The sequence below is a fragment of the Neomonachus schauinslandi genome, chromosome 4, assembly GCF_002201575.2.
Source record: "Neomonachus schauinslandi chromosome 4, ASM220157v2, whole genome shotgun sequence".
Taxonomy (NCBI): domain Eukaryota; kingdom Metazoa; phylum Chordata; class Mammalia; order Carnivora; family Phocidae; genus Neomonachus; species Neomonachus schauinslandi.
Window position 1 is genome coordinate 6,191,165 of NC_058406.1, and position 26,775 is coordinate 6,217,939.

Below are 26,775 nucleotides of genomic sequence, written 5' to 3' on the forward strand. Positions count from 1 at the left end.
GGTCCATCCAGCAGGTGCAAAAGGGATGATCAATTCCAATAGCAGGTCCTATGGTGAGTTTACACAGATAAGGGGCTCAGAATGTAGATGGCAGGCTGGCTGCAAATGTTGTTAGGAATTTGATTGCAGTTTTGTTAATACCTAAACTAATAATAGAGAAGAGAATTTCCAACAGGGTTTTGGTCTGGGTGTTTTTTTGATGTGGGTTACTGGAAGAAGGGTAGATATGATGGAGGAACATGCCAGCTGGTAGACACCCTAAGTGCTGAATTCTAGGGGAATGGATGAGTTGGAAGATACCCTGTGAGACTGGGTCTCTTCCCAGGGAGGCTGGTGAAAGAAAGCATGAGCATCCTCACTGATTGTGGGTGGATATGGCTGAATATTCTGCAAGCAGATTATTTAACATGACAATTTAGTTATGTTAATGCTTCACTTATATGGACATAGCTGAAAGTCAGAAAGGAAATAAAAATCTTTTGGGTAGTCAAAAAAGATGTTTCAGGGGTGCCTGGCTGGCTCAGTTGGTCGAGCATACGACTCTTGACCTCAGGTTGTGAGTTCAAGCCCCATGTTGGGTGTAGAGCTTTCTTAAAAAAATAAAATAAAATAAAAGATACACTAAAAAAAAAAAAAGATGTTTCAGGGTTTGCATATTTTGGTTTTAGTACATTCTGTGGGCTCTCAGTTCAGCTCTATCCATTCTTCTTGTGCATGTAATTCTAAGATGCGTAGTCATCTGATTTCTGGCCAAACAGATAAAAAACAGTACTTCTTAGGAAGCCGGAAGATAAGGGCAGGCAAACAGACGACCCTAAGAGGAAACAGTTGACAACCTGTGTGAGCAATGCTAACTGCAAAAAATAAACATATACACAGTGGTACCTCCAGACCCTCTTGCTGCCCAGCCCGGCTCCAGCCTCACAATCTCCATATAGTCCACCAACGAAAGGGTTAACTCCTGGCAAAGCACGGGGCTTCCAGACCTTGCTACAGAACCAAGTATCACTTCTGTCCTGATTGGTCATGCTTTGGCCTTATCGATGTTAATAATTAGAATATCACTCAGGAACATCCAATGTATATTGCTTTAATAATTAAGCTAGCTAACTTTCCCCCCTCAGTATCTAAGAAATCCAAAAATAAAACAGTTAGGGGTTGTTTCATGTAGGGAGAACAGTCTTATATAGTTATGGGCCCGTGGGCATTTAATATATGACAATGCAGGATAATTGATTTTCATATCAGTGAGCCTCAGTCATTAAGAAAAACTTAATTACATTAGCTTAATCTGTTTAAGAAAACAGGCATGAGTGTGATACATTTGAGAAATTAATTTTAATCCAAAAGAGACTGTGTGTTGGTACTTATATAGAATTGAGCCCTTAACCATCTAGAAAGTTCACTTGTCCAGAATGATTCATTCTTCAGAATTCCAGAGCTAGCACTCCTGAATGAAACAAAATGATGGCCCGTCTGTATTACCACAACCAGAATGTGCATATTCTTGGGTAGCCAGATCCATTCTTCTATGCTAGTCTTTTTTTTTTTTTTTAAGATTTTATTTATTTATTTGAGAGAGAGAGTGAGCGAGAGAGAGAGAGCACAAGCCAGACAAGAGACAGAGGGAGGGAGAAGCAGACTCCTCAGTGAGCAGGGAGCCCGATGCGGGGTCCTGGGATCATGATGCAAGGATCATGGGATCATAATGCAGGGTCCTGGGTCCTGGGATCCAGGGTTCTGGGATCATGACCCGAGCTAAAGGCAGATGCTTAACTGACTGAACCACCCAGGCGTCTTATGCAAACCTGATCATTGGCTCGCCTGGGCTGACCTGACCGCCCCTCCCTGCTCACCTGGGCTGATCATCCCTCCCTGCTCACCTGGGCTGACCACCCCTCCCTGCTCACTTGGGTTGATGGTGCTTCCCTGTTTACCTAGGCTGACCACACATTCTTGCCTCTTCCTTTTCTTTGTCTCTGTGGGTCTTGTCATGGAGCCGTGGTGGCACTGAGGAAGAACAAAGCTCCCTTCTCATTTCTGACCTGATGTTATGATGAAATTGGCAACCTGACAGCTCGTCTCAGCCAGTCACTCAAGCCATAGGCCTAGAAAAACAGGCGTTTAGAATAAGACACAGCCTTGAGCTGGAGATGTGGTCGGATGATGGCAAAAGTGAGTTCAGAATCAAACGCGATACCCCGAAGAAACAAATTAAAATGAAAGAAAAACCCGAACCAAAACAAGCAACGTGCTTTGCAAATACAAGAAGGAGGAAACTCATGTTCAAAGTTAATGGAAAATTTTATGGTTGAAGAAGACAGTGAGTTAGAAAGTAGGCAACGGAAGGGACCCTGCTTGACTCTGTCCACTATGTCCTTGGAGTCTGCCGCCAAGGAGAGGGAGGGACCCTTTTTCTCCAGTAAGGTGCCCTCCTTAGCAGGTGGGTCCTGCCTGGTCTGATCACTTGGTTAACTCAATTACTCACTCTAACCCCCTCTTGTCCACATTGGCCAGCTGCACAGCTTCCCAGCACACCCCGGCTCTTGCCTGAGCCAAGGATTCGGAGAAACCAGGGCAAGGCTGCGGGTCTGATGGATGAGTATATTGCAGGATGGCTCCATGGTGAGGTGGCTAAAATTACAGACTCACATGCGCTTACTGTGAGGACTCTGTGGGGCAAGAAAAGGGCCGGGGCTCCCTGGGCATCCCCAAAGCGCTAAGCGCAGGACGGGGGACCCGTGGGAAATGGAGTCATGGGTAGTAACAGACGCCCTCCAACTCCCTGGCAGGCAGCGGACACCTGCTCCTGGAGCCCTCCTTACTGTGAGCACGGGTCCTGTCTCCTCCCTCCCTCCTTCTGCAGGCCGTCCCGACCCCTCACTCAGGACCCCCCCCTCCTGCCTCCCCTGCTCGGGCTCTGCACCCCCAGCAGTCAGCAGGCCATGACCTTTCAGGCTCCCTCTGCGCTCCCTCTTTCCCTGAGTCCCACTTCAGATTCCCAAGAAAAATGCTCAGACGCCTCGGTTTGTGTTTCCCTGCCCTTTGAACGTCAGGGGTCCCTGGCCCATGGGAAGGTCCCTGGCATCCTTGCTGTCCTCAGGAGAGGCAGGGTCTCACCCAGGGCCGGGGCCCAGCAGGCAGGGCATGACTCACTTTGCAAAGACAGGAGAGTGGGCTTCCAATTTCTGAAAATGTGGAAGAGAGTTCCAGGAGGGGAAGAATGAGCCCCTCATTTTTGTCTCTAGCTCCCTCACTAACAGGCTGGCTGATGATGGGAAGTCCCTTCCTTTCTTCATAAAGGGAGGGATCTGAACAGAGGATACAAGCCATTCGCCACGCACCCTTCCTATCGTGGAAGCCTACTCAAGGTGGCGAAACTGAGGCATAGAGTGGGTGAGGAACTTGCTCAGGGTCACACACAGCTCGTCAGTGGCAGAGCGGGGATCTGAACCCCGTCAGTCTGGCTTCCGAAGAACCCTTGCTCTGGGCCAGGCTCCTTTGGCGCTGGCACGTAGTGGGTCCCGCATTCCCGGGCTCCAGGGCTGAGCTCGGGTAGCAGGGGTCGCGTTAGCGCTGCTCTCCAGAACAGGACGGTCCTCTGTGTCTGGCCAGTGCCCCATACGCCCTGTGAGGACGCTGCCTGCCCTGTGCCTTTGCCCTTTCGGAAGGGCATGGGAAATGCTGGCCTGTCAGCAGGTATAAACTCAAAAAGTTTCTCCCTCAGCTGGTTTCAAGGACTGTTTACCCAAGTAGACACAGGAGGATTAGGCACGCGGCTGATCCAACCTGTCTGGGTGTGACCAAGCGCCTGCAGCTGTCAGAACGAAGGCTTCCCGTGGAGAGACAGGATGCCCACACTCCATGGCCCCGAGGCGTGCCCTGGGACGTGGTTCCCGAGCTGGGGCTCCAGGGTCTACAGGCGATTCAAGAGTGAGGCTAAGAACACAAGGGCCTCCAGGTGGGACTCTCAGGTCCGTGCCCAAGCCCAGGGGCCAGGCCATCTCCCAGGACAGCCCAGGTCTGCAGGGGCAGCCCATGTGGACTGCTGAGATGGGCAGGAAATAGCAAGCCAAATCCAGCTAGGGCTTCCCGGCCCCCAGGGACGGCCCTCACCCACTCTCAGAGTCCCTGCTTGCCAGGAGCGAGGGCACAGGAAGTGTCATTGTCCCGGGAAATCTTCCCCATCCTGATTCTCTGCCTTGGGCCTTTGCCCTGTCCTGTGACCACTCATCCACAAAGCGCGCACTGTGTGGTCCTTCAAGTGAGTTTTCATAAGGTAGGGCACAGAACAATCCAGACCGTGGGCTCAGGGCCCATGGCGGTGACGCCAGTGGGGCTCGGACGAGTGCGCCACCCGGCCCCGCCACCCAAGTCACAAGGACCTTGTGGGAAGGTGTTATTGTTTTAGTGGGTGCAGCTGAGGGTGGGTCAGTCAGTGAGACTCGGTAAATTGTTGTTTACAGTTTCTGAGCTTTTAAAAGAAGAGTGCGGCCTGAGAATCGGCGTGATTCCAGACCCGCGGCACCATGAGGGCTTCGGCCCCGCTGCTGGCCCTGCTCCTGCTGGGGGCCCGGGCCCAGCACAGTTCCGAGTGGACCTACTCAGGTAAGCCCCCACCCCAGGGGCTGCGCCTTTCCTCGTTACCCTCACCCCTGCTGGGCCTGCCCTCCCTGCCTCCGGAGAGCGCACTGACCTCAGACCCCTGATCGGGACAAGGCGAATCTGCTCTCCTTCCCCGGACCCCCGCTGCCCCGGCCGGGGTTTCTGCTTTAGAACCTTCTCTGGCCACGGTGCTGGCTGGGAGCCCACCTGCCGCCTCTGACTGCGAAGCCCTTTGCTTTCCCCGGCTCTGCAGGTGGAGGAGGAGGTTGCTAGAAAGGGCTTCCTGCCATCTCACAGAGGGTGTGTGGGTTTGTGAGAGCTTTCTTCTTGGAGAGTTCATGGTCTGAGGTTTACCCAGAACATCCCGACTTGCCGAGAACCCGGCGACTTTGCATGGCCCCTGGACTGCCGTCTCCCAGTGGCCATGACCCTGCTGAGGCCCAGAGCTGCACATCTGGACCCGAGTCACCCCTCCCACGGGGCGGTGAAGAGAGCTCCTGCCCCTGTCCCCCTTTTTCTGCACTGCACCCAGGGATGGGGCTCTGGAGGACCCTCAGGGCAGCTGGCTGACCCACTCTCCACATGGCGCCCCCCAGCTTTGGACACCAGGGGAAGCATACATTCAGGGTGGATGGATGTCCTGTTAAGTCAAGGGCAACAGAATTAGGGACATCATGGGAGGCTCAGAGAGTCCAGCGTCAGAGGGCAGGGGCCCCCAGCTCTGACCAAGCGCCCCGCTCTGGAGCAGAGGAGGCTATGTGCGGCCAGTGCCACGGAGGCCCTGGGCCTCTGCTTCGTGTGGCTTGTTGGTACTCGGGGTGGTTCAGACGGGTAAGCGAGAGAGAGCGAATTCCAATAGTCAGGATTTGTCCTTTCCAGGCTCAGCCCAGCCTCTGAGACTGCGGGCCTTCTGGAAAGCCACAGGGCCCAGGGAACGCTCGGGCGGGCGGGGGGCGGGGGCGGGGGTGGGCAGCTACTTCAAAGGCCTTTCAGGAATATTTGAGAAACCCACACCACTGCCATAGGCACACAGGCCAAAGCCTCTGGATGCATGCAGGGGGCTGTGCTCGGGGCCTCTGGCCTTGATCCTGGCCTCCCACCTCTGGGAAAGAATTGTTTAAATACTGGTTTGTAGTATTAAATCAAGAAGAGCAGAGAAATAAAAAATTGACTTTTCTGTTGATTGCAAAACCAAGCAGCTGTGAGGGGCCCCAATACAAACATCTTCCTTAAAACAAGCCATGCACTTGCCATGCAGCTACCCCCTAATGGGGGAGAGAGCTTGGGTCCTCGACTGCGAAGGGGTGGGCCTGTTAATACGACTAGCTTTCCTCCTTCTCTCCCTAGAATTATTGCCCACCTTAAAAAAGAGACATTTCCTTACTTTGATTTTTTTCAGCTAATCACTTTGGTCATCTTTGAAACTGATGCTTCCCTTTCTTGCCCTGAATCCACAGGTGAAGGCACCCAGGTGGTCTCTACCCTACTGGGACCCAATGAAAGGGGCTGGAGCAAGTAAACAGGTGGGGGGGTCCTGCAGTTGGGGAGGGGACTGCAAGATTGTTGGGGAAGGGGAAGAAAAACTGTGCCCTTAGGAGGAAACGGGGACAGGACCCCTGAGAGTAACACAGCAATGCCAAGCCCCAAGGAGCCTTCCAGTGCATTTATCGGCATATTCCCATTCCAGGGGAAAACTAAAGCTGTATATTAAAGACCTTCGTTGTTTCCCGAATGCCGACTGTTCTCGGCGCCAGAGACAGCAACAGGGGAGTCTGGAATCCGTGTCAAAGCCCCTGAGACGCCAGCTTCCACAGAGCGGACTTTGACGGTGTCCTTCCCGCCTCCTTCTGGGGGTCAGGCTCTGTTTTCCAGAAGGCAGACCTCTGGCCTTGATCCTGGCCTCCTGCTGGGCAGACCCTGCTGAGAGCTAACTGCCCCCGAACTCTGACCCCCCCCCCGTGGCTCTCTCCCGTCACAGAGGGGGCACTGGACGAAGCACACTGGCCAAGGGAGTACCCCACCTGTGGGGGGACGAGACAGTCACCCATCGACCTGCAGAGGAGAAAGGTTCAGTACAACCCGTCGCTGAAGGCTCTGAACCTGTCAGGCTACGAGGTCCAGGCGGGCGAGTTCCCCATGGTCAACAACGGCCACACAGGTAAGGGGCAGGCGGCAGGACGCTGTCCACGGGCGCTCAGCAGTGGCGGCAGGTGCCGGGTAACAGAGGGGCACGCGGGGGACGCAGAGTGCAGGTTGGGAGCTGCAGGCCCCAGGCAGGCGGCGGCCTCCACCCCAAGCTGCGTGGGAGGGCCTCTGTCCTTGGCCTCAATTCCTGGCTGGCTACTTCCTTCTGCACATTAACCTCTCCCCAGCTCAGTCTGACCCAGCCAGCATGCAATCCAGCTGACCGAGGCCCTGACCCACCTGCCATCTGTGATCTGTGCCCTGCTCTGACTTTTCCATATTTTCTGTATTGAGTCTGATTGGCTCAAAATGCCTGACAGGCGGGCCCAGTATTTCTCAAAGGTTTTTTTTATTTATTTATTTTAAAGATTTTTTATTTATTTGTTTGACACAGAGAGGGAGCACAAGCAGGGGGAGGGGCAGGCAGAGGGAGAGGGAGAAGCAGGCTCCCCACTTGATCCCAGGATCCTGGGATTATGACCTGAACCGAAGGCAGACATTTAATCGACTGAGTCACCCAGGCATCCCTCAAAGGTTTTACAAAGAGGCTCTTGAGGTCTTGAATTAGGTCTTCTTCTAGGAAGGGGGTGGAGGCCAGATAGGAAAAGGCTGACCTGGGTCTTGGAGGGCCCCCCCCCCCCCGCCTTTAGAAGTCTGGACTGGACAACTGGAAAATCCATGCTTTATGTTTACTGAACACACTTCTGAGTTTTCCAAGTGGGCCCATCTCCTCCGAGCTTCATGATACCTCCCACCCCTGGCAGGGGGCGTTGTTTAGGCTAGAGGCCAGGGGCCTCGGGAGGCTGAAGGACTTAAGGTCACACAGTCTCTGGTGGCTGAGCTGGACCCAGGCCCCTCCCCCTCATGTCTGATTCCTCAACCACGTCCTCCTTGGACACCCCCCCCACTTCCACCTGGGCTGGGCCGATTTACTGCCCACCCACAGAGGTGCATGGGGGTTCATAGGACTTAGATCTCTCATGTGCACAAGTGAGAAGATAAAACCAGTTGCCCTTAATGGAGCTGGTGGACACAGGAGAGTGAAGATCTATAAAAGGCCTCAGGCACACGTGGCCTAGATCTCTGAACTCCACAAATAATTCATGAAAGCCTGATTTTATCATTAATGTCAAGCTCCTGTTTCCAACTTTGCTCCCTGAAGCCTCCAGCAGGTTGGCAGGTTGGAGTTTCCCCTGCTCTCCTTGCCCTCGAGGAAGAAGGGCCAAAGGTGGCAGCTGAAGGCAGGGGAGAAGCTTGGTTGACCCCACCAGGACAGGCAGCCAGAAGTATCGAAGGATTGAAAACCCCCACTGGTAACATGGGCTGTTTGTGTTGCATGTCTGCTTGGTAGGGTTTTGTGCTGAGGACCCAGGAGAGGGGAGGTGTTAGGAAGGTCCCAGCTTCCCCGGGGAAGGCGGGGGGTGGGGGTGGGGGACGAAGCTTACAGCAGCTCCCACCTCCCAGTTTGGAAAGGGCCCTGGACCTTCCTCTGATGGGCTGTACTGGGCTCTCTGAAGGCTGGAAGCCAAAGGTCCCCAATCTATCCTACATCATATCAAACATATTGGAATGCACTCAAACAGCTCCCATTACTTATATTTTTTTGATGTCAAGGATTTTGAAAGATTTTTAGAACTCTTTACAATTGGCTTTACATTGTCAGCAAGCTCCGAACTTTAAGAATTCTACTGAAGGAAAAAACACCACCACCTTAATCAACAAATTTTCAAATCTGATAACATTTTGGTGAATAAGTTTAACAATAAAGTTGATATGAAATAAACATTTATTAATTTTTATTTTGCAGGGTTCTTTCTAGATCTCGGAACCTAAGATATAAATGTATATATGTATTTATATATACATATTTTTAATTGACTTCATTTTTTAGGGCAGTTTTAGGTTCACAGCAAAATTAAGAGGAAAGTACAGAGATTTCTCATACACCCTCTGCCCCCACACACATTGTCCCCCCATTATCAATATCACTCACCAGAATGGTATGGTTTTTAAAAAAGATTTTATTTGTTTATTTATTTATTTATTTATTTGGCGAGTGAGCAGGGGGAGGGGCAGAGGCAGAGGGAGAACGAATCTCAAGCAGACTCTGTGCTGAGCATGGAGCCCCACACACGGGGCTCCATCCTATGACCTGAGCCGAAATCAAGAGTCAGTTGCTTAACCGACTGAGCCACCCAGGCGCCCCCAGGATAGTACATTTTTTTTTTTTTTTTTTTTTTACCACGGATGAACCTACCTTGACACAACAAAATCACCAAAAGTCCGGAGTTTGCCTTAGGGGTTGCTCTTGGTGTTATACATTCTATGGGTTTGAGCAAATGTAGAATGACAGTATTCATCATTACAGTATCATACAGAGTATTTTCACGGTCTTAATTATCCCCTGTGCTCTGCCTGTTCATCTCTCCCCCCACTGCCATCCCGGCAGCCACTGATCCTTCTACTGTCTCCATAGTTTTGACTTTTCCAGAATGTCACAGAGTTGGAATCATAGAGTATGTAGCCTTTTCAGATTGGCTTCTTTCACTTAGTAACGCCCTTAGGGTTCCTCCATGTCCTTTCATGGCTTGATAGCTCATTTCTTTTTAGCATTGAATAATATTCCATTGTCTGGATAGCCCACAGTTTATCCATTCACCTACTGAACGGCATCTTGGCTGCTTTCAAGTTCATAGTTCAGCAATTATGAATAAAGCTGTCATAGACATCCAGGTGCAGAATTTTGTGTGGACGTAAGTTTTCAGCCCCATTGGGTAAAGATTACTGAGCTGGATGGTAAGACTGTGCTTAGTTTTGTCTTGCAAAGTGGCCGTGCCTTGTTGCATCCCCACCAGCAGTGAGTTCCTGCTGCTCCACAGTCTCCCAGCATTTGGTGTTGTCCGTGTTCTGGATTTTGGCCGTTCTGATAGGCGTGCTGTGCTATCTCACTATTGTTGATTTGCATTTCCCTGATGACATACAATGTGGAGTCTCTTTTCACATGCTTATTTGCCATCTGTATATCTTTGGTGAGGCATCTGCTAAGGTCTCTGGCCCATTTTTTAATTAGGTTGGTTGTTTTCTTATTGTTGAGTGTTAAAGGGTTCTTTGTATATTTTTGCTAGGAGTCCTTTATCAGGTGTGTCTTTTGCAAATATTTTCTCCTAGCCTGAGTTTTACCTTCGAAGTCTCCTCATAGTGTCTTCTACAGAATAGAAGTTTTTATTTATTTTTTTAAAGATTTTATTTATTTGAGAGAGGGAGAGAGCACAAGCAGGTGGAGGGGCAGAGGGAGAGGGAGAAGCAGACTCCCCGCTGAGCTGGGAGCCCGGCGCGGAGCTCGATCCCAGGACCCTGAGATCACAACCTGAGCCAAAGGCAGACGCTTAACCAACCGAACCACCCAGGCGCCCCTTACAGAATAGAAGTTTTTAATTGCAATGGAGTCTAGCTCGTCAATTACTTATCTCATGGATACTGTCTTTGGTGTTATGTCTAAAAAGGCATCACCACGCTCATGGTCATCTAGGTTTTCTCCTATGTTATATTCTAGGAATTTTATAGTTTTGCATTTTACATTTAGGTCTGTGGTGCATTTTGAGTTAATTTTGGTGACGGGTGTGAGGTCTGTGTCTAGACTGGTTTCTTTCCACGTGGATGTCCAGTTGTTCCAGCGCCATTTGGTGAAGACTCCATTGTATTGTCTTTGTTCCTTTGCTAGAGATCAGTTGAGTATATTTATGTGAGTCTATTTCTGGGCTCTCTGTTCGGTTCCATTGACCTATTTATCTCTTCTTTTGCTGATACTACCTTGTATTGATTATTGTCACTTAATAGTAAGTCTTCAGGCCAGGGAGTGCCAGTCCTACAGCTTTGTTCTTTTCAATATTGTGTTGGCTATTCTGGGTCTTTTGCTGCTCCATATAAACTTCAGAACCAGTTTGTTGATATCCACAAAATAACTTGCTGGAATTTTGCTTGCATTGACTCTATAGACCAAGTGGAGAAGATCTGATACCTTGACAGTATCACCTCTTTCTACCCAGGAACACAGAATATCTCTCCATTTATTTATTCTTTGATTTCTTTCATCGGAATTTTGAACTTTCCTCATATAGATCTTGTACGCACTTTGTTAGATTCGTACGTAAGTATTTAATTTTGGGGAGTGCTCGTACAAATGGCATCCAGCATTTAATTTCAAATTCTACTTTATGTTTGCATTTTTAGGCACCCATTTTCTATTATTAGATCCAACAGATATAAAATTATATTTCAGTAAAAAGAAATTGAAAACATAGTTTGATATTGAGACAAACTTAAATTGCTACAAAGGTTTCCAAAACTTCTTCTCAATTTCCCTATTTAGTTGTGGACTAGTAACAGTGGGTGGACCAGTCCTCATTGATTAATGTATGTATTTTTTATCCCCCAAAATATATATTCATAGGCTCCAGAAAAGCTTACAGGCCTGAGACATTGGCCTCTACAGGTCCGTGGGAGAAACAACACTGTTCTCTTAGTAGGTACTATTAGCTAGTCCATTTATTAGGCTCCTTGAAAGGATCTCTCATTCACCCTTCTATCTCCGTACATGGCACAGAGCCAGACATGAGTCAGATGCACTTACGTGTGAGAGGATAAATCCCCAAGTAGATGCCCATGAGTGATGTAGGCTTCTCAGCAGGTTTCCATCTCTGAAGGCTGAGGGAGCAAGGCTGGTTTTGTCTTTAATAAACAAGAACAAACAAAAACAAAAACAAAAGCAAAACAAAAACCACTTTCATTTTGGAATAGTTTTAGACTAGAAAAACTGCAAAAATAGTACAGAGTTCCCACATACCCTTCTCCCACTTCTCCTAATATTAACATCCTATAACTTTACTACCTTGATAATACAACACGATCGACTACTTCGCAGACCCATGTGAATTTCATCGCGTTCCCACAGATGTCCTCTCTCTGCTCCGAGACCTCATCCGGGATCCCACAATCCATGGAGCTCTCCCATCTCCTTAGTCTCCTCCAACCGCGGTCAGTTCCTCCATGGTTCCTTGACCCTCACGATCTTGACGCTTCGCTGTCATTTTCTCGGGCACAGAAAATGCTTAAATCACGTGGTTCTTCTGGCTTGAAAAGAGCTTGAAAAACTTAGTTTCAAACAAAGAGGAGCACCTTCTGCTAACAGTTAAATCAATGTTCAGAATCTGGGAGGCTCAGCAAGTTCACCTTTGGGGACAGGTATTTGGCTTCACCTTTCCAAAGGCACGGTAACATGCTCTGAAGTAACATGCTGCCATTTTTCAATCCAGCCCGTGCGATCCTGTCGATAAAACTTGAGGGGCAAAACACTGTCTGCAGGGAATTATATTTGGGGGAAACATCCCTGTCAGGAGTTTTATCATTGCGCACGTGGGGCTAACTGTCCAATTAGAAAGTTCTGGTCTGGTGTTCTGCTTTCCAATCTCTTGGCACAGATGACTCTGCATATCTTCTTTTAAAGGCTTTTCCATTTTTTTTTTTCCTATGAACATTGATTTGGAGGCTGGCTGCATTTTAAGCACTAAATAAATACAAAGCTCTGCCAAAGAACATGTTAAACTCTTTGGGGTCAGATTCCTGTTTTACAAGCATATGAACTTAATCACAGCTCGCTGCTGCTTTCGACAAATTGGAAGGGAAGAAGGGGACATTATGGATAGATATCAAATCCCTAACACTAACTCTTTAAGAAAGCCTGCTTGTTTATAATCCTCTTTGATGACTTTAAATAGAAAGACCTGGCTAACAGCATAGATGCTGCTTGTCCCTGTCCCAGTCCTAAATTATGTACATCCTCATAGATCTTTTTCTTCGTCACTCTCTGCTGTCACCCTCCTGTGTCTCCCTTTGGCCTGGCTCATTCCAAAACTTAGCGATGTCTCTGAGGCCTGAGCCAGTGAAGGGAACAACTGTAGCTAGGTGACCAGAGTGACCTCCCTGGGGCCAATCTGTAGGGCACAGGGCAGGAGGAGGAAGTGGGATGAGTGGCCCATTTTCCTGTCGGCAAGAACTTAACACTTGAACGCATCCACTAATAAGAATGTCAAGTTAAACCCCAGGCCAGGGGTTCGTGCGTTTCCCGATTTGCTGTAGAATTTGGTCTTTAGTCTTCCAAAGACAGGTGGAGGCCTGTAATACAGGTGACATCCTATCCCGGCCACACCCCCCTCTTGGCCTGGTCTGCCCCCCATCCCCCCCCGACCTCTGCGCCTCTGACCAATCTTTCCACCTTCCCAGGTTGGCTTCCTTGTCCAGAAAATAAAAGCACTGAAGCCTGCAGGGATGCTCCCTTTTATGGAATGGAGTTGGCTGTTCGTTGGGCTATTTCTTTTATTTATTTATTGTTTTTTTAAAAAGATTTTATTTATTTATTTGAGAGAGAGAGAGAGAAAGCATGTGTGTGGGGGGGGCCCGAGGGAGAAGCAGGCTCCCCGCTGAGCAGGGAGCTCAGTTGGGCTATTTCTAAAAGGCTACCCAGGATGACTGTATTAAACACCTCAACTTGGCCTCATAAACAGTACTCTGGGAGTAAAAGTCATCAAACTAGTCCCAAGAGGCCCCCCAACCCCTTCCTATTCCTATGCTGTGGGCAAATTACACAGTGGAGAAGTGGAGAGTGCAATTCTGGGGCACACCCACTGGCCATATTTTTTAGGGCACCCTCCTTCCCTAGGGCTGACAAGCTGGCCCTGCCACTCCGTGGTCCTGCCCCAGACCTCCGGTTCTGGGTAGGAGGGCGTGTGCCCTGACATGGGTGCCTGCCCAGCCCGGCTCTCCCATCCTGTCCTGTGTGCCAGTCACATCCTCCCCATGGGAGACCCTGCTTATGGTGTTCTAAGCCAGTGTAGTCCTGGCTTGCACCAGAAGTGGGCACGGGAGCAGGGGAGCTGCCTGGCTGGTAGACCTGACCCAGCCATACCCATCGGCCCCACTTGCAGCCCTCGCTCGTTTTCTCTCCCAGTGCAGATCAGCCTGCCCCCGAGCATGCGCATGACGGCCAGCGATGGCACCCAGTACATAGCAGAGCAGCTGCACTTCCACTGGGGTGGCGCGTCCTCCGAGATCAGCGGCTCCGAGCATACCATCGATGGGATCAGATTTGTGGCTGAGGTACTTTGAGGACCCCGGCCAGGTCCTCTTTCCTCTTTCAAATCTCACAGTCACTTTCCTTATTAAAACAGCCACAGAGACTGCATGATGACAGTCAAGTCACCCTAAGGTTGGTTTTTTTTTTTTTTCATTCATTCACAGCTATTTATTGATCCCTGCTATGTGCCAGGGGTTCAAGCAGGGTCCCCGCTCTCACAGAATGCACAGCAAGGCAGGAGTTTACAGCCCATAGAATGGGGCAAGCCCTCTTTGATTTCAGCTGAATTTCTATGTGTTCGATTTTCAGGGTTCTCTCTCTTGCATAGATCCGTCCTTAGGATGACCATGGTTTACAGTGTCCTCCAGAGCAAGGTGACTCATGCCCACTCTGGGAGACCTCAGGAGAACCCAGTGGCCTCATCTGAGCCCTCCAGACACTGACAGATATTCTGCCTGGAGGGAGGTGGGGTCAGGGAAATAAATGCCTTTGAATTGCCATCTCCCCAGAATCCCACTCATGCTCTTTCCATTCTTAGAGGACTTTCTGGTCTTGATAGATCTCATACCCAGAAGGAAAGAGGTCGGAGTTGTTTAGGAGGGACAGCATCTTTCTTTTCATTCTTCCCTGGAAACCTGAAGCATTTGAAGTCTGTATGGACTGCCCTTGACTTACTCTTTCTTGCTCCCACAGATTCACATCGTTCACTACAATTCTAAATACAAGAGCTACGATATAGCCCAGAGTGAACCGGATGGTTTGGCTGTGCTCGCAGCCCTTGTTGAGGTAGGCTGAAACGACACATGTGAAGTCATAGATTGGTGTCCAAAGTATCAAGTGTGGACAAAGGGTCTTCCTCCCTATCCCTCCTCATCTGTGTCTGAGCTCACCGTTCTTGAAAAAACTCTGACTCAGTGAAGCCCTTGCTCCCAGTCACTGGGTTCTTTCTGTGTCACCAATCTCGGAGACCTTGGATAAGTGTGACAACTGACTTAAAAGAGCTAGGATCACAGCACGGTTGACCAAACATAAACCAGCCTGAGGGCAAGGGGAAGCCAGATAAAGTGAACACCTCTGCTCTTCTCAGAAAGTCTGGAGGGCAGGACTTGTGGCTAGGTGGCAAGAAGTGGTCAATGAACTCAGTTTCCCCCAAACAAGTATTAAGTTGGATAAAATGGCCAAAACCCACTATATCCCTACTCTGGAAATGGACTAAAGGCAAACAACGCATTGAGGCATTTATTTATGAAAAGTGACTAGAATTTTGAATAAGAACAATGGGGCTATTCCTATCCCCACCCCCTAGCTTGGTCAGCAAGGTAGTTTTACTGGGGCAGGCTGGACAGGAGAACGAGCAGCCTCACTGCCTGGGGGCGGGCAACTCACTTGATTTGGAGTGTGAGTTGAAAACTCATGCCCCAGGCTCTAACAGTAAAAGTAGTGGAAAGCAAAAGCTGAGGCTGACCTGATAACTGGCTGATCTCTGAATGTGCTTCTCAACTCACACACAAATCCATCAGCAGAGGGTGCGAATCTGATGGGCTTGAGGGGTTTGAACAACAACTTCTGCTAAAATCATGGACTGACCACAAAGCTATACTGACCCTAGGCAGTTCCTAGAGGGCCCTAGGAATCCAGGCTAAAAATAAGATTTAAGAACAGAGTGGAGACATCAGCTGGTGTACATGGCCAGGGAGACACATCCTGCAGATGAAGGCCAAGCAAATTATTAAACAGATACACAAACAAACAAAAAAATTATCAGGACAATTTTAAAAAATCAGAGTTCATATTTACTGTCATATATTATTTAAATGTCCAGTTTCCTAAAAAAAAAAAAAAAAGTTGGGCATGCAAAGAAATAGGAAAATATGATCCATATTTAGGAGAAAAAATGTAGTCAACAGATGACTCTGAGTGGACTCAGTGATTAGCAGACAGGATTTTCAAACAACCATCATAAACGGGTTCAAGGAACTAAAATAAACTGTGTTCAAAGAATTACAGGAAAGTATAATGACAATGACTAAAAAAAGGGAAATCTCAATAGAGAAACAGAAATTATAAAAATGCACCAAATGGAAAGTCTAGAGTTGAAGAGTTGAAAAATCATGACATGGTCTCAAAGCAGATATGAGGCAGCAGAAGAAGGAGTCAGTACTTTTGGAGAGAGATCAAAGAAATTATTCAATCTGAGGAACAAAGGAAAAAGATTGAAGAAAAATAAACAAAGCCTTAGAGATTCACGGGAACAAGATCACACGGCCCAACATATACCTAATGGGAGTCTTGGAGAGGAAAAAGAGAAAGTGATAGAAAAAATATTGAAGAAACAATGGCCCCAAATTCCCCAAATGTGATGAAAAAAAAATAATTTACTAAACCGGGAAACTGAACAAAGCCCATGTCTGATCAGAGTCGAAGTCAAACTGTTGAAATCAACAAGAGAAAAAGGATTTTTTTTTATAAATAGGGGGCTGACAGTACAACTAATAGCCAACTTCTCATTAGAAACAAGTCATCGGAAGGCGGTGGAAAGACAGTCAGCCAGGAATCCTAATCCAACTAAACACCCTTCAACAATAAGGCGAAACAAAGGCATTCCCAGATAAAGAAAAACTGAGATAATTGCTAACAGATCTGTCTTGCAAGAAATATTACAGAAAATCCTTCTGGCTGAGAGGCAATGACAACAGACAGTAACTCAAATCCACAGAAAGAAATGAAGAATGCTGGAAATGGTAACTATAAAAGAATATGTACATATATTTTTGTCTTGTCTTTAAAATTTTTCTTTTAAAATACCCATAGGATTGTTGAAAGCAATCATTATACCACTTATTGTTGGGTTTACGATATAGGCAGATATAATGCCGATGACAAAAGTGGGAAAAAACAGAAATAGAGCTAGCTTGGAGCTAAGTTGCTATATTTTATGGGAATGAAGTTAGTATTAACCTGACGTAGGTTGTGATAAGTTGTAGATTGAACAGTAGTCCCCCCTTATCCTTGGTTTATTTTTTAAAAAAAAAATTTTTTTAAAGATTTTATTTATTTGCAAGAGAGAGAATGAGAGACAGAGAGCATGAGATGGGGGAGGGTCAGAGGGAGAAGCAGACTCCCTGCTGAGCAGGGAGCCCGATGCGGGACTCGATCCCGGGACTCCAGGATCATGACCTGAGCCGAAGGCAGTCGCTTAACCGACTGAGCCACCCAGGCGCCCCTCCCCTTATCCTTGGTTTAACTTGGTTTTAGTTACCCTTGGTCAAGTGCAGCCCAGAAGCAGACGTTCCTTCTAGTGACGTATTCCAGGAGCCTAATGCTAGGTCACAGCGCCTACATCATTCACCTCCTCGCATAGGCATCACCTATCATTACGCGTCATCACAAGAAGAGTGAGTGCAGTACAATAAGATATTTTGAGAGAGAGAGACCACGTTCACATAACTTTTATTTCAGTATATTGTTATAATTGTTCTATTTGATTATTAGTTATTGTTGTTAGTCTCTTACTGCATCTAATTCATACACTGAACTTTATCACAGGTATGTATAGGAAAAATGTGGTATTATATCTGGTTTGGTGTTACCCGTGGTTTCAGGCATCCCCTGGGGGTCCTGGAATGCCTTCCGTTCAGATAAGGGGGGACAGCTATAACCAGTAGAGCAACTACTAATAATTAAAAATGACTAAATGGGGGGCACCTGGGCAGCTCAGTTGTTAAGCGTCTGCCTTCGGCTCAGGTCATGATCTCAGAGTCCTGGGATCAAGCCCCACATCGGGCTCCCTGCTCCTCGGGAAGGCTGCTTCTCCCTCTCCCGCTCCCCCTACTTGTGTTCCCACTCTCGCTGTCTCTCTGTCAAATAAATTAGTAAGATCTAGAAAAAAATGGCTAAATGGTACACGGAAAGTATTGGTTTCACACAGAAGGTGGAACAGAACAAAAATCCACGAGGCACCTAGCCAAACAAATAGCAAGCGACAGTCATAGATCCAAGAAATCGGAATTCATACACAGCGGAAAAAGAACTGGATCAATACCACTGACTGAAAAGAACCATTGAAAATTCACCTTTTTTCACCAAAAGCAATTTTTCTGACTTCTAAAGAGTCAACACTTACACAAAACAACGGTGACCCAACTGAGGGCAGAATTGGAGCAGTTTTGCCTTGGACAGAGGGCTGTCCCCAGCTCAGTCACGAGGCCTGAGGATGAGGAAGGGGGCACATGAGACCAAGCCCCCCTGCCTGAGGTGAACCCTGCCCAGAGTCCCTGGGGGGTATGGTGACAGTGACTGTGGGCCAGGCCCTGAGGGCCTAGCCGGTCACCTCCGAGAAAGCTCTTTCCCTGGAAGCTGTAAAATGCTTCCGTCCTGTCTCCCTGGAAGAGACTAGTGAGCCCAGGCAGTTGGTGGCAAAGAACAGCCAGACGATCTCTCCCCACACAACGGCGGGGGGAGGGGTGTGGACGGGCTGCCTCCTCCCTGCCCCCCAGGCTCTGCCCAGGCAGCAGGGACACCAAACAGCTGGGTTACCAGACGGAGGTCCCTTTTCCATTCGATGCACCGCTCTGTGTTTCTCCTCCAGGTCACGGATTTCGGTGAAAACACTTACTACAGCAACTTCATTGCTCACTTGAACAACATCCGGTATCCAGGTGAGGAAAGGCCACAGCAGCAGCAGGGGGGCCGGGACGGGGGACGGGGGCAGACAGGGTGGCACACAGGCCCCGCCAGGGGAGCGCCCCCTCCCCGCGCCAGGGCTCTCGTGACAGCAATTCCTGCTGTCGGCTCAGGCTGCGAACACCCCCGAGAAACGTGTTCACAAACCCACCTGCTGATTCCCACAGCTGGAAGCTGGGGCACCACGGATGGGGGTATCTTCGCTTCACCTCTGGCTCCAGCGAGTAGGGATGACTGTGGGCACGAGAGAGAGAGAGAGAGAGAGAGAGAGAGAGAGAGAGAGATGTCCTCCTTAGCTTCAGGCTGAGAAAAAGCCCCTCATCATTGTGCCTGGACAGGGCTGGTCTCCCTTTCCCCTGCCTCCAGAAGGCAGAATTCTTGTCTGAGAGGCCACCTACCCCTACAGCCTGTGACCCGAGCAACAGCCACATCAGCTTTGACACCTTGGCTTTGTGCTTCTGACTTTGGCCCCCTCGCCCAGACTCCAGCTCCCTGACTTCAGGTCCCGCCCCTCCAGGGGGTCCCTTGACCTCTGACCCATGGGCCTTCTGTTCTCACCAGTGCATGAGTGGGGGTGGGGGATGGGGGGAGAGGCTGGAGGAGAAGCAGGGGGAGGAGCAGACTCCCCTCTGAGCGTGGAGCCTGATGACGTGTGGCTCCATGCCAGGACCCTGGGATCATGACCTGAGCCAAAGGCAGATGCTTAACCCACTGAGCCACCCAGATGCCCCCAACGGCTGTTATTTTTATTCATAGCTACAAATACGAGCATGTATTAACACTGCCTGGAAATCCTAAACTACTCATCTGGGCCTTTGCTTTTCCCTTCTCCAGAAGGCTTATTTCACATTTTCTCCCCTCCCTCGAAGCCCCTCTGCCCCGGCCCCAGCCTCCCCCTTGGAGCAGATCAGATGCCTTGTTCCCGCTTCATCGAGAAGACGGTTAGACGCTTACTCATCTTCTTAACCCATGGGCACCTGCCTAGCCCCATGTCCCCTCCTCTATTACAGTGGATGAGAGTCCCTGCTCCTGACCAAGACCCCAAGACTGGCCCTCCACACGCGCGCCCGCCGCCCCTCCCTCTTAGGGTCCTTCCACCTGCTCGCCTCTCTCCTGTCCCGCAGCGCCGATTCCTTACTGTTATCTGTCATCCCGCTCAGCACACAAATCTGTGCTCTAATACCTCCCGGTTCAAAACACAAGCAAACACGAGTGTCTTTTGACCCAGCCACTCCCTCACCATCCTCCCAGCTCCTATTCGAAGCTCCCTTGAATGTGTTGCCTCATGGTCCTGTTCTGTTTTCTCACTTGCCCTCGGCTGGCCCCGGCAGGCCACCATCCCTTTAAAGTCACCTCTGTTAGACTGTCCGGTCACTTCTCTTTTCTCTTAATTGACCTGGAAGCAATGATCCATCACACCTGGCTCTCGTTCTGGCCACACTCCGGCTCACCCCCAGCTCCGCTCTCTTTCTGCCCCTGCTCTGATGGTGGGGGGCACCGGCCCTGCCTTCCTCGGGGGCCTCATTCAGTCCCAGGGCCTCGATTGCCCTCTAGGGGCTGTGGACTCCAAAAATCCGTGTCTGGTCCTCCATGCAGTGACAGCATCAGGTGGGACAGGGGAGGCAAAGCAGATGCAAAAACCAGCCGGCTATTCTACGGACCATTAGCAAGGCCAGCAGGAGAAACCACAGGCCTGTGGTCTAACTGAGGCGTTGCCTTGAATGCACGGACCTCAGATATTCTGTTTCTACGAACTAACCCAGATCCATTTCCTTTTCCAATTCAATAAATTGTGCTTCTGATCAATACTGCCCAAAGCACTGGCCTCCCTCTCAACTCTGGATTCCTCTATCCAACAGCTTGCTTGATATTGCCCTCTGAATCTAAAACTTAACATGGCCCAAACCTAACTGGGTTCCCTACCACCCACCCCCAGGCTTGTCCCTAAACCGACTTCCTCATCTCAGCAAAGAGCATCATAATCCATCCCATTGTTTAAGCCCCAAATCCCAGAATCACTCTTTTTTTTTTTAACTTTTTAAAAAAAATTCTGTTTAAGGGGCGCCTGGGTAGCTCGTGACCTTCCGCTCAGGTCATGGTCCTAGGGTCCTGGGATCGAGCCCCGCGTTGGGCTCCCTGCTCGGTGGGAAGCCTGCTTCTCCCTCTGTCACTCCCCCTGCTTGTGTTCCCTCTCTCCCTATGTCTCTCTCTTCAAATAAATAAATAAGATCTTTAAAAAAAAAATTATTTTTAAGTAGGCTCCACCCCCAATGTGGGGCTTAAACCCATGACATCAAGAGTTGCATGCTCTACAAACTGAGCCAGCCAGGCACCCCTCCCAGAATCAGTCTTGATTTTCCTCTTTCCGTTATCTCTCACATCCAAACCATCAGCAGGTCTTACTGTTTTCACCTCCCTGCTTTCAATCCTCTTGTGTATAAGCTGAGAAGTAGAATTGCTGAATCATATGGTAAGTCTATGTTTAATTTTTAAAGTTAAAAATCATATCATTTTCCATAGCGGCTGCACCACAGTTCTGGAATTCTTGACTCACTTAAATATATTACAGTGATGAAACTATGCGCTAGAGCCTTTAGAAGGTTGTATCTTGAAGCCTTTCCAATAACATTAAAATTTAGAATTCTTTTTGCCTACTCATGGGATTATGCACTACCAGACTCTGATGCCTTGGTTTAGCAAGCCTATTTACGTCTATGTAAAAACTATAACCTCTTTGCCATTAAAAAAGATGCAAAGTGCTCAGGGAAAGTGAAGCAAAATTCAGCTCAACTCCACGTTTCTTCGATGGTGTCATGCTGAGCTCAGGGGCTCGGAGTCATGACAGGAACGGAAGAGGGATTCTCTAGATGCACTGATGGGTACCAGTGGCTGGGAGTCTCCGGACACCCTGCCAAAGCGCCTCTCCCCACACCCCACCTGTGGCTGAGCTTGGTTCCCTGGGGGCGTGGCAGAAGGAGCTCAGGGCGGGGTGCCTGCACCCCCACTTGGTTCTGAGTCTGCCTTTCTAATCTCTATCCACCCATTTCTTTTTTTTTTTTTTTTTTTTACAGTTTTTGTTTATTCACTTGAGAGAGAGCGAGAGAGAGAGCACAAGAGGGGGGTGGGGCAGAGGGAGAAGCAGACTCCCCGCTGAGCCGGGAGCCCGATGCGGGACTCGATCCCAGGACCCTGGGATTATGACCTGAGCCGAAGGCAGTCGCTTAACCGACTGAGCCACCCTGGCACCCCTCTATCCACCCATTTCTAAGTAAGCCCAAACCAAGGAATTTTGTTCTTTCTTGGAGAGTTCTTACCCAGGAGCTCCTAGCAGTCATAATTCTTTTCTTTCATTTATCATAAAGCGTATTCTCTGCCAACAGTTGTGATGAGAGTTAGGCTCATGAGTACTTTCCTACGTTCAAGTTCAATGGCCAGACTTTATAAGCACACCCCCTCCCCCTTTATCCTCGTAGCAATCCTGTTGAATATTCCCTTGTCACAGATGAGGGAGCAGCCTTTGAGGAGTGAGCACCCGACCAGTGCCACGCGGCTAGGAGGAAGTATCTGAGTGGGTCTCTCCCCAAAGTCTTTGCTCTTACCCCCTTCTAGGAAGCAGCAGACTGGGGAAATGTTTCTAATGATCAGCTTCTATGTTCTGGTGAATCAGGAGACTCAAACATGGAGAGGTCTGAGCCTGAGCTGTCCTCCCAAGGGACATCGGTGGCCCCTCACCTTCCTTTATCTTTTGTCCTCTCTGTTAGGACAAAGCATGGTTCTGAGTGGCCTTGACATTCTGGACATGCTCCCCGAGAACGTCCACCACTACTACAGCTATAGAGGGTCACTCACCACTCCTCCCTGTACTGAGAACGTCCACTGGTTTGTGCTGGTCCGTCATGTCCCGCTCTCCAGCGCACAGGTAAGGCATGGCATCACCTCCCAGTCTCCCCTTCTGACTGCCTGGCTGACAAGAGTGCTCCCCTACATCTCACCTCATGCCAACACCTGGCTCCTAGGGTGCCTTCATGCCCGGGGCTACTGTGCCTCCCCTCTGTTGCCATGGGTGATCTTACTAGCCCTCTGGCAGAGATGAGCAAGTTGAGGCATCAGGGAATCCAAGGAACCCTGAGACCTTGGATGCAGCAAAAGGACTGGGACCTGACCTCAGAGCTGCATGGTGAAGGCAATATTTACTGAGTGGATGCTCCCACCAGGTACTGTTCTAGGCCCTTGATGGACAGAACCCCCGTCCTCATGGAGCTTACATTCTAACTTCATAAATGGCTTTAGGCAAGGACATATTGACATACTGACATCGTTAGCTCTTTACCGTGCTAACACTCCTGCAGCCCTTTGAGGAGAAGAGCTGTACCCGCTACCTTTTGTTCCCCAGCATAGCACGGTGCATAATAAATATTTGTTGCGTTAATGAAAGGACAAATGTAACTGAGGTCACAGAGGCAAAGCTACATTTCCTTCTGGGTGATGTTCTTCCTCAGGAACAAATAGATCTTTTTCTTAAACTTTTCACTTCCCCAATGCACGAAAAGGTGGAAAGACCCCTATTCAAGGATACCCACACACAAATCTGTTTGCTTCTTTTCCTCCTTTCTACTGGTGATCAAATATTCATAGGAAACAATTAAAAGAGATGGTTGGAAGAATGGATGGATGGAAGGAAGGATGGATGGATGCATGGATGGAAGGATGGATGGATGGAGGGATGGAAGGATGGATGCTCTGCCTGCCATGTAGCAGAACTTGAGATCTTCTCATACCTGCTTTATCAGGTTTATAGAAGTAAACCCAAGCTCTAGTTCAGTGGCTAATTATGCTCCTTTAAACCACCCAGTACCTCTTCCCCTCCATAATTCACTTCATGTGGCCTGTAGATTTGGAAGCTAGAGAATTCCGTAGTGGATCACCAGAACAAGACCCTCCACAACGACTACCGGAGGACCCAGCCCCTGAACAATAGAGTGGTGGAAACCAACCTCATCAATCTCCCTAACCAGGGTAAGATCAACTCTTGTTTATCCTTTGCAGTTTTTTGAGTCCTGTTTTCTTCCTTCCCTGGGTGGACGCATCTCTTTTGGCAATAGTATGGAAGGGAGAGTCATCTAAAGGGCAGGAGGCTCGGATGGGCCAATCTGTACAGGGCATGTGTGGGCAGAGGAGATGGCTCATCTTCCCAATCCAGGCAGTGATGCCAGTGGGTAGAGCAGAGACCACAAGGATGGACAGTTACATGATTTATTTCCTACTTAGTCTTGGCCAGAGACAGTAGGAGAAGCAAGATGCTCAGCAACATCCTGAGTTGAGTGTAAGAGTGTAGGCTCAAGGTAAGCTTATTAAACACAACTCAAAATTATTTCCCTCACACCTTTATCTTGGTCTGTTCCCAAGCCCATCCCCAACTCCCACACATTCCCTCAAGGTGGGGTTTGCTAGAGCATGTATTGTTTACTACATTTTCTTGGGGACCATGCCCCAGATACCAGGGTGCTGGAAGTAGGCATGACCAGTCCAGCCTCCCTGGGACCCTCTAACTCACTGGGTCAGGCTTCTTGGCTCACCTTATTGCTGTGGTTGCAAGAATGCAATTATTCTGCAATTTTCCCATCTTTATTTTGTCTGTTTCTCTGTAAAATTGTGGTGATCTGTACACATTCCCTGAATTCATTGTCTTTACAGTCTATTTCTCCTAACCATTCCTGAAACCTTTACATCCTCTAATACAATAGAATTGGTCTCCAATCAATATTGCCCACTCAATATTACCCCAACTAATTTTTTTTACCCTAAATGATTGTATGTATTTTTCAAAACTTTTAAATATCCAGACATGCCCTCCCCTTCCCTCCTCATCAGTAAAGGCCCATTTGTGATTTTCTCCTGATCTTTCCTTCCTGGTTCATTGATTGTTTTCCCTTGCATTTGTTTGCTTCTCCAACAATACTAACAGAGGAAAAAGGACACCAGTTATAATGATCATTTCCCCATATTACACTATATACGATATTAACAGTGCCCATTCCTTTTCCAAAGGGTGACATCCTGCTAAGAAGGTCCAAATGCTAGCAGCCTAGCCAAAGGGAGTATAGACCCCTGATCCGCCTCCTTGTTCTAATCCTGCCATGTTCCCATTTTCCCTGCAGATTGTATAGTTTCCCATATGCCACACCCAAATGCTCTTTCCACGAGAGGGGCGTGTCACTCCAATTCACCCTCAGGAGGGAGCTCAGGTGGTTTAGATATACGACCAAGATGCCCCACATTGCAGTTTGCCTAGATGTCCATTGTGCCCACCCTTCTGAGACTCGCTGTTTAAGATTATTACTTCAGCTCCCAGTAGATAGTAAGAAGGCTTCTTTTTTTTTTTAAAGGTTTTTTTTTTTTTTTTTGACAGAAAGACAGCCAGAGAGGGAACACAAGCAGGGGGAGTGGGAGAGGGAGAAGCAGGCCTCCCGCGGAGCAGGGAGCCCGATGCGGGGCTCGATCCCAGGACCCTGGGATCATGACCTGAGCCAAAGGCAGCCGCTTAACGACTGAGCCACCCAGGCGCCCCTAGTAAGAAGGCTTCTTCCCCCACTTGCAGCCAGGTGACCGGAACGACAGCCTCCCTTTGTGTTAAGACAACAGAACTGGGCATCATCTTGCCCCACCTGCCCTCAGACCCAGACTTCTAGGTAGCAGCTCTGGTCTCTTGTCAGCGAAGTTGTGTCACCCACCTGATGCCTCATAGTTCCACTGAATTCCACCCCCTGATGGGTTAATATGATCAACCCATCAATAAGGAATGACCTGACAAAGAAGCAAGATTACAAAAGCAAGATAATGGTCAAATATAGATGTTTTGCCATTCATTTATTAGAAAACACCCACATCCCCTTAAAGTCAGGGCTCCTGAGCATCACATGAGAAACCAAGGTCCAGGGGTAGAACCACCTTTGACATCTTAGCCCTTGGATTCTGGCAGCTTACACGCCTAAACTCAGACAGTGTGAAGGTGCTTGAAGACAATGGGATGGGAACATGGAGGGCATTCTAAGGAACCTAAAATCCTTCCCCTAAGTACAGGTGTGGGGAATGGTGTCTGGCTGTCCCACATTCTGTTTTCACAAGTACCACCAAACTTTTGACCTTTCTGTATTAACTCTTCTTTTTATAGGATATAATCCAGGTCCTTCCTGAGTTCCAGCTTTATATAAACAAGCTCGACGATAAGCTGGAATACTTGAGAAGACTTATTGAAAAGAAAAACAGGAAAGAAAAACACTACAGGCGGCGAGCTTGAAGAGGGGGGTGTACAGGACGAGGTGGCCCTCCCCTGAGCCCACGCCCTGCCGGGCTCCCCCCGGGTCCCCCCGGCTCTGAGAAATCCCATGTCGGAATGGCAGCCTCCCCGAGGCTTCTGTTCAGTTTCTGAGTTAAGACATGGGAAACTGGGGCGCCTGGGTGGCTCATTCGTTAAGCAGCTGCCTTCGGCTCAGGTCATGATCCCAGGGTCCTGGGATCAAGCCCCGCATCGGGCTCCCTGCTCCGCGGGAAGCCTGCTTCTCCCTCTCCCCTTCCCCCTGCTGTGTTCCCTCTCTCTCTGTGTCTCTCTCTGTCAAATAAATAAATAAAATCTTAAAAAAAAAAAAAAAGACATGGGAAACCATCATCCGTGAGAGTAAATGAGGTAGTTTAAGGGTATGAGAAGGGGTTTGTTAGACGACACCAATGGGAATTGATTGGAATAGAAATTTAAAGGAAATGGAGCCCTAAGTATCTTCCTAGCAAATCATGCATGTTGATCTGTGTAAATTACAAAGCAGCCCGGCCTGCCCTGTGGGATTTAGGTGTAATAAAATGTCTTTGGGAATTTGTCATTTGAAAATTTCTCTTTTCTCTTCCTAGTACCACTTTGAATATGCCTTCTTTGCCATCCCCCCAGGGACACCGGGGATGGGACAGAGATCAAGGTGGGAGGGGTTCCAGGACCAAGTTTAGGAAAAAGGAGAGAGTCTTACCTTGGGAACTTGTCGGTGGGAAGGTCTGGAGCCCTGGCCAGGCTGTGTGAGCAAAGGAAAAATAGAGGAGCAGGATTGCGGGCTCCCAGGAGAGATGGGGAGGAGAGGAGAGAGGACCTCCCTGCAGATCTCATCCTCATCAGTCAGATGGTGGCTGGG

The 26,775-nt window shown here is 48.8% G+C and overlaps 1 protein-coding gene across 3 annotated transcripts; it reads left to right on the plus strand.

Moving 5' to 3' along the window:
- CA6 (carbonic anhydrase 6) lies at nt 1-26,118 on the plus strand. 3 transcript variants are annotated; one of them, XM_021683413.2, is made up of 10 exons: nt 1-53; nt 4,467-4,608; nt 6,584-6,763; nt 13,793-13,941; nt 14,612-14,704; nt 18,507-18,576; nt 22,363-22,520; nt 23,494-23,617; nt 23,870-23,943; nt 25,773-25,841. In XM_021683413.2, exons 2-9 carry the CDS (start codon nt 4,530-4,532, stop codon nt 23,920-23,922), a joined length of 906 nt encoding a protein of 301 aa, XP_021539088.1. In that variant the 5' UTR covers nt 1-53; nt 4,467-4,529; the 3' UTR covers nt 23,923-23,943; nt 25,773-25,841. The 3 variants fall into 3 exon arrangements, with proteins under 3 accessions (XP_021539088.1, XP_044769805.1, XP_021539091.1); XM_044913870.1 differs by lacking the exon at nt 23,870-23,943 and having other exon boundaries at nt 23,494-23,620; nt 25,792-26,118; XM_021683416.2 differs by lacking the exon at nt 23,870-23,943 and having other exon boundaries at nt 25,773-25,894.
- Nucleotides 26,119-26,775: the final 657 nt, after the last annotated feature.

Coding starts and splice junctions, on each gene's coding strand:
- CA6 (XM_044913870.1), top strand. CDS start 4,530: ATGAGGGCTTCGGCCCCGCTGCTGGCCCTGCTCCTGCTGGGGGCCCGG. Junction 4,609..6,583: donor TTCCGAGTGGACCTACTCAG/GTAAGCCCCCAC, acceptor CTCCCGTCACAG/AGGGGGCACTGGACGAAGCA. Junction 6,764..13,792: donor GGTCAACAACGGCCACACAG/GTAAGGGGCAGG, acceptor TTTCTCTCCCAG/TGCAGATCAGCCTGCCCCCG.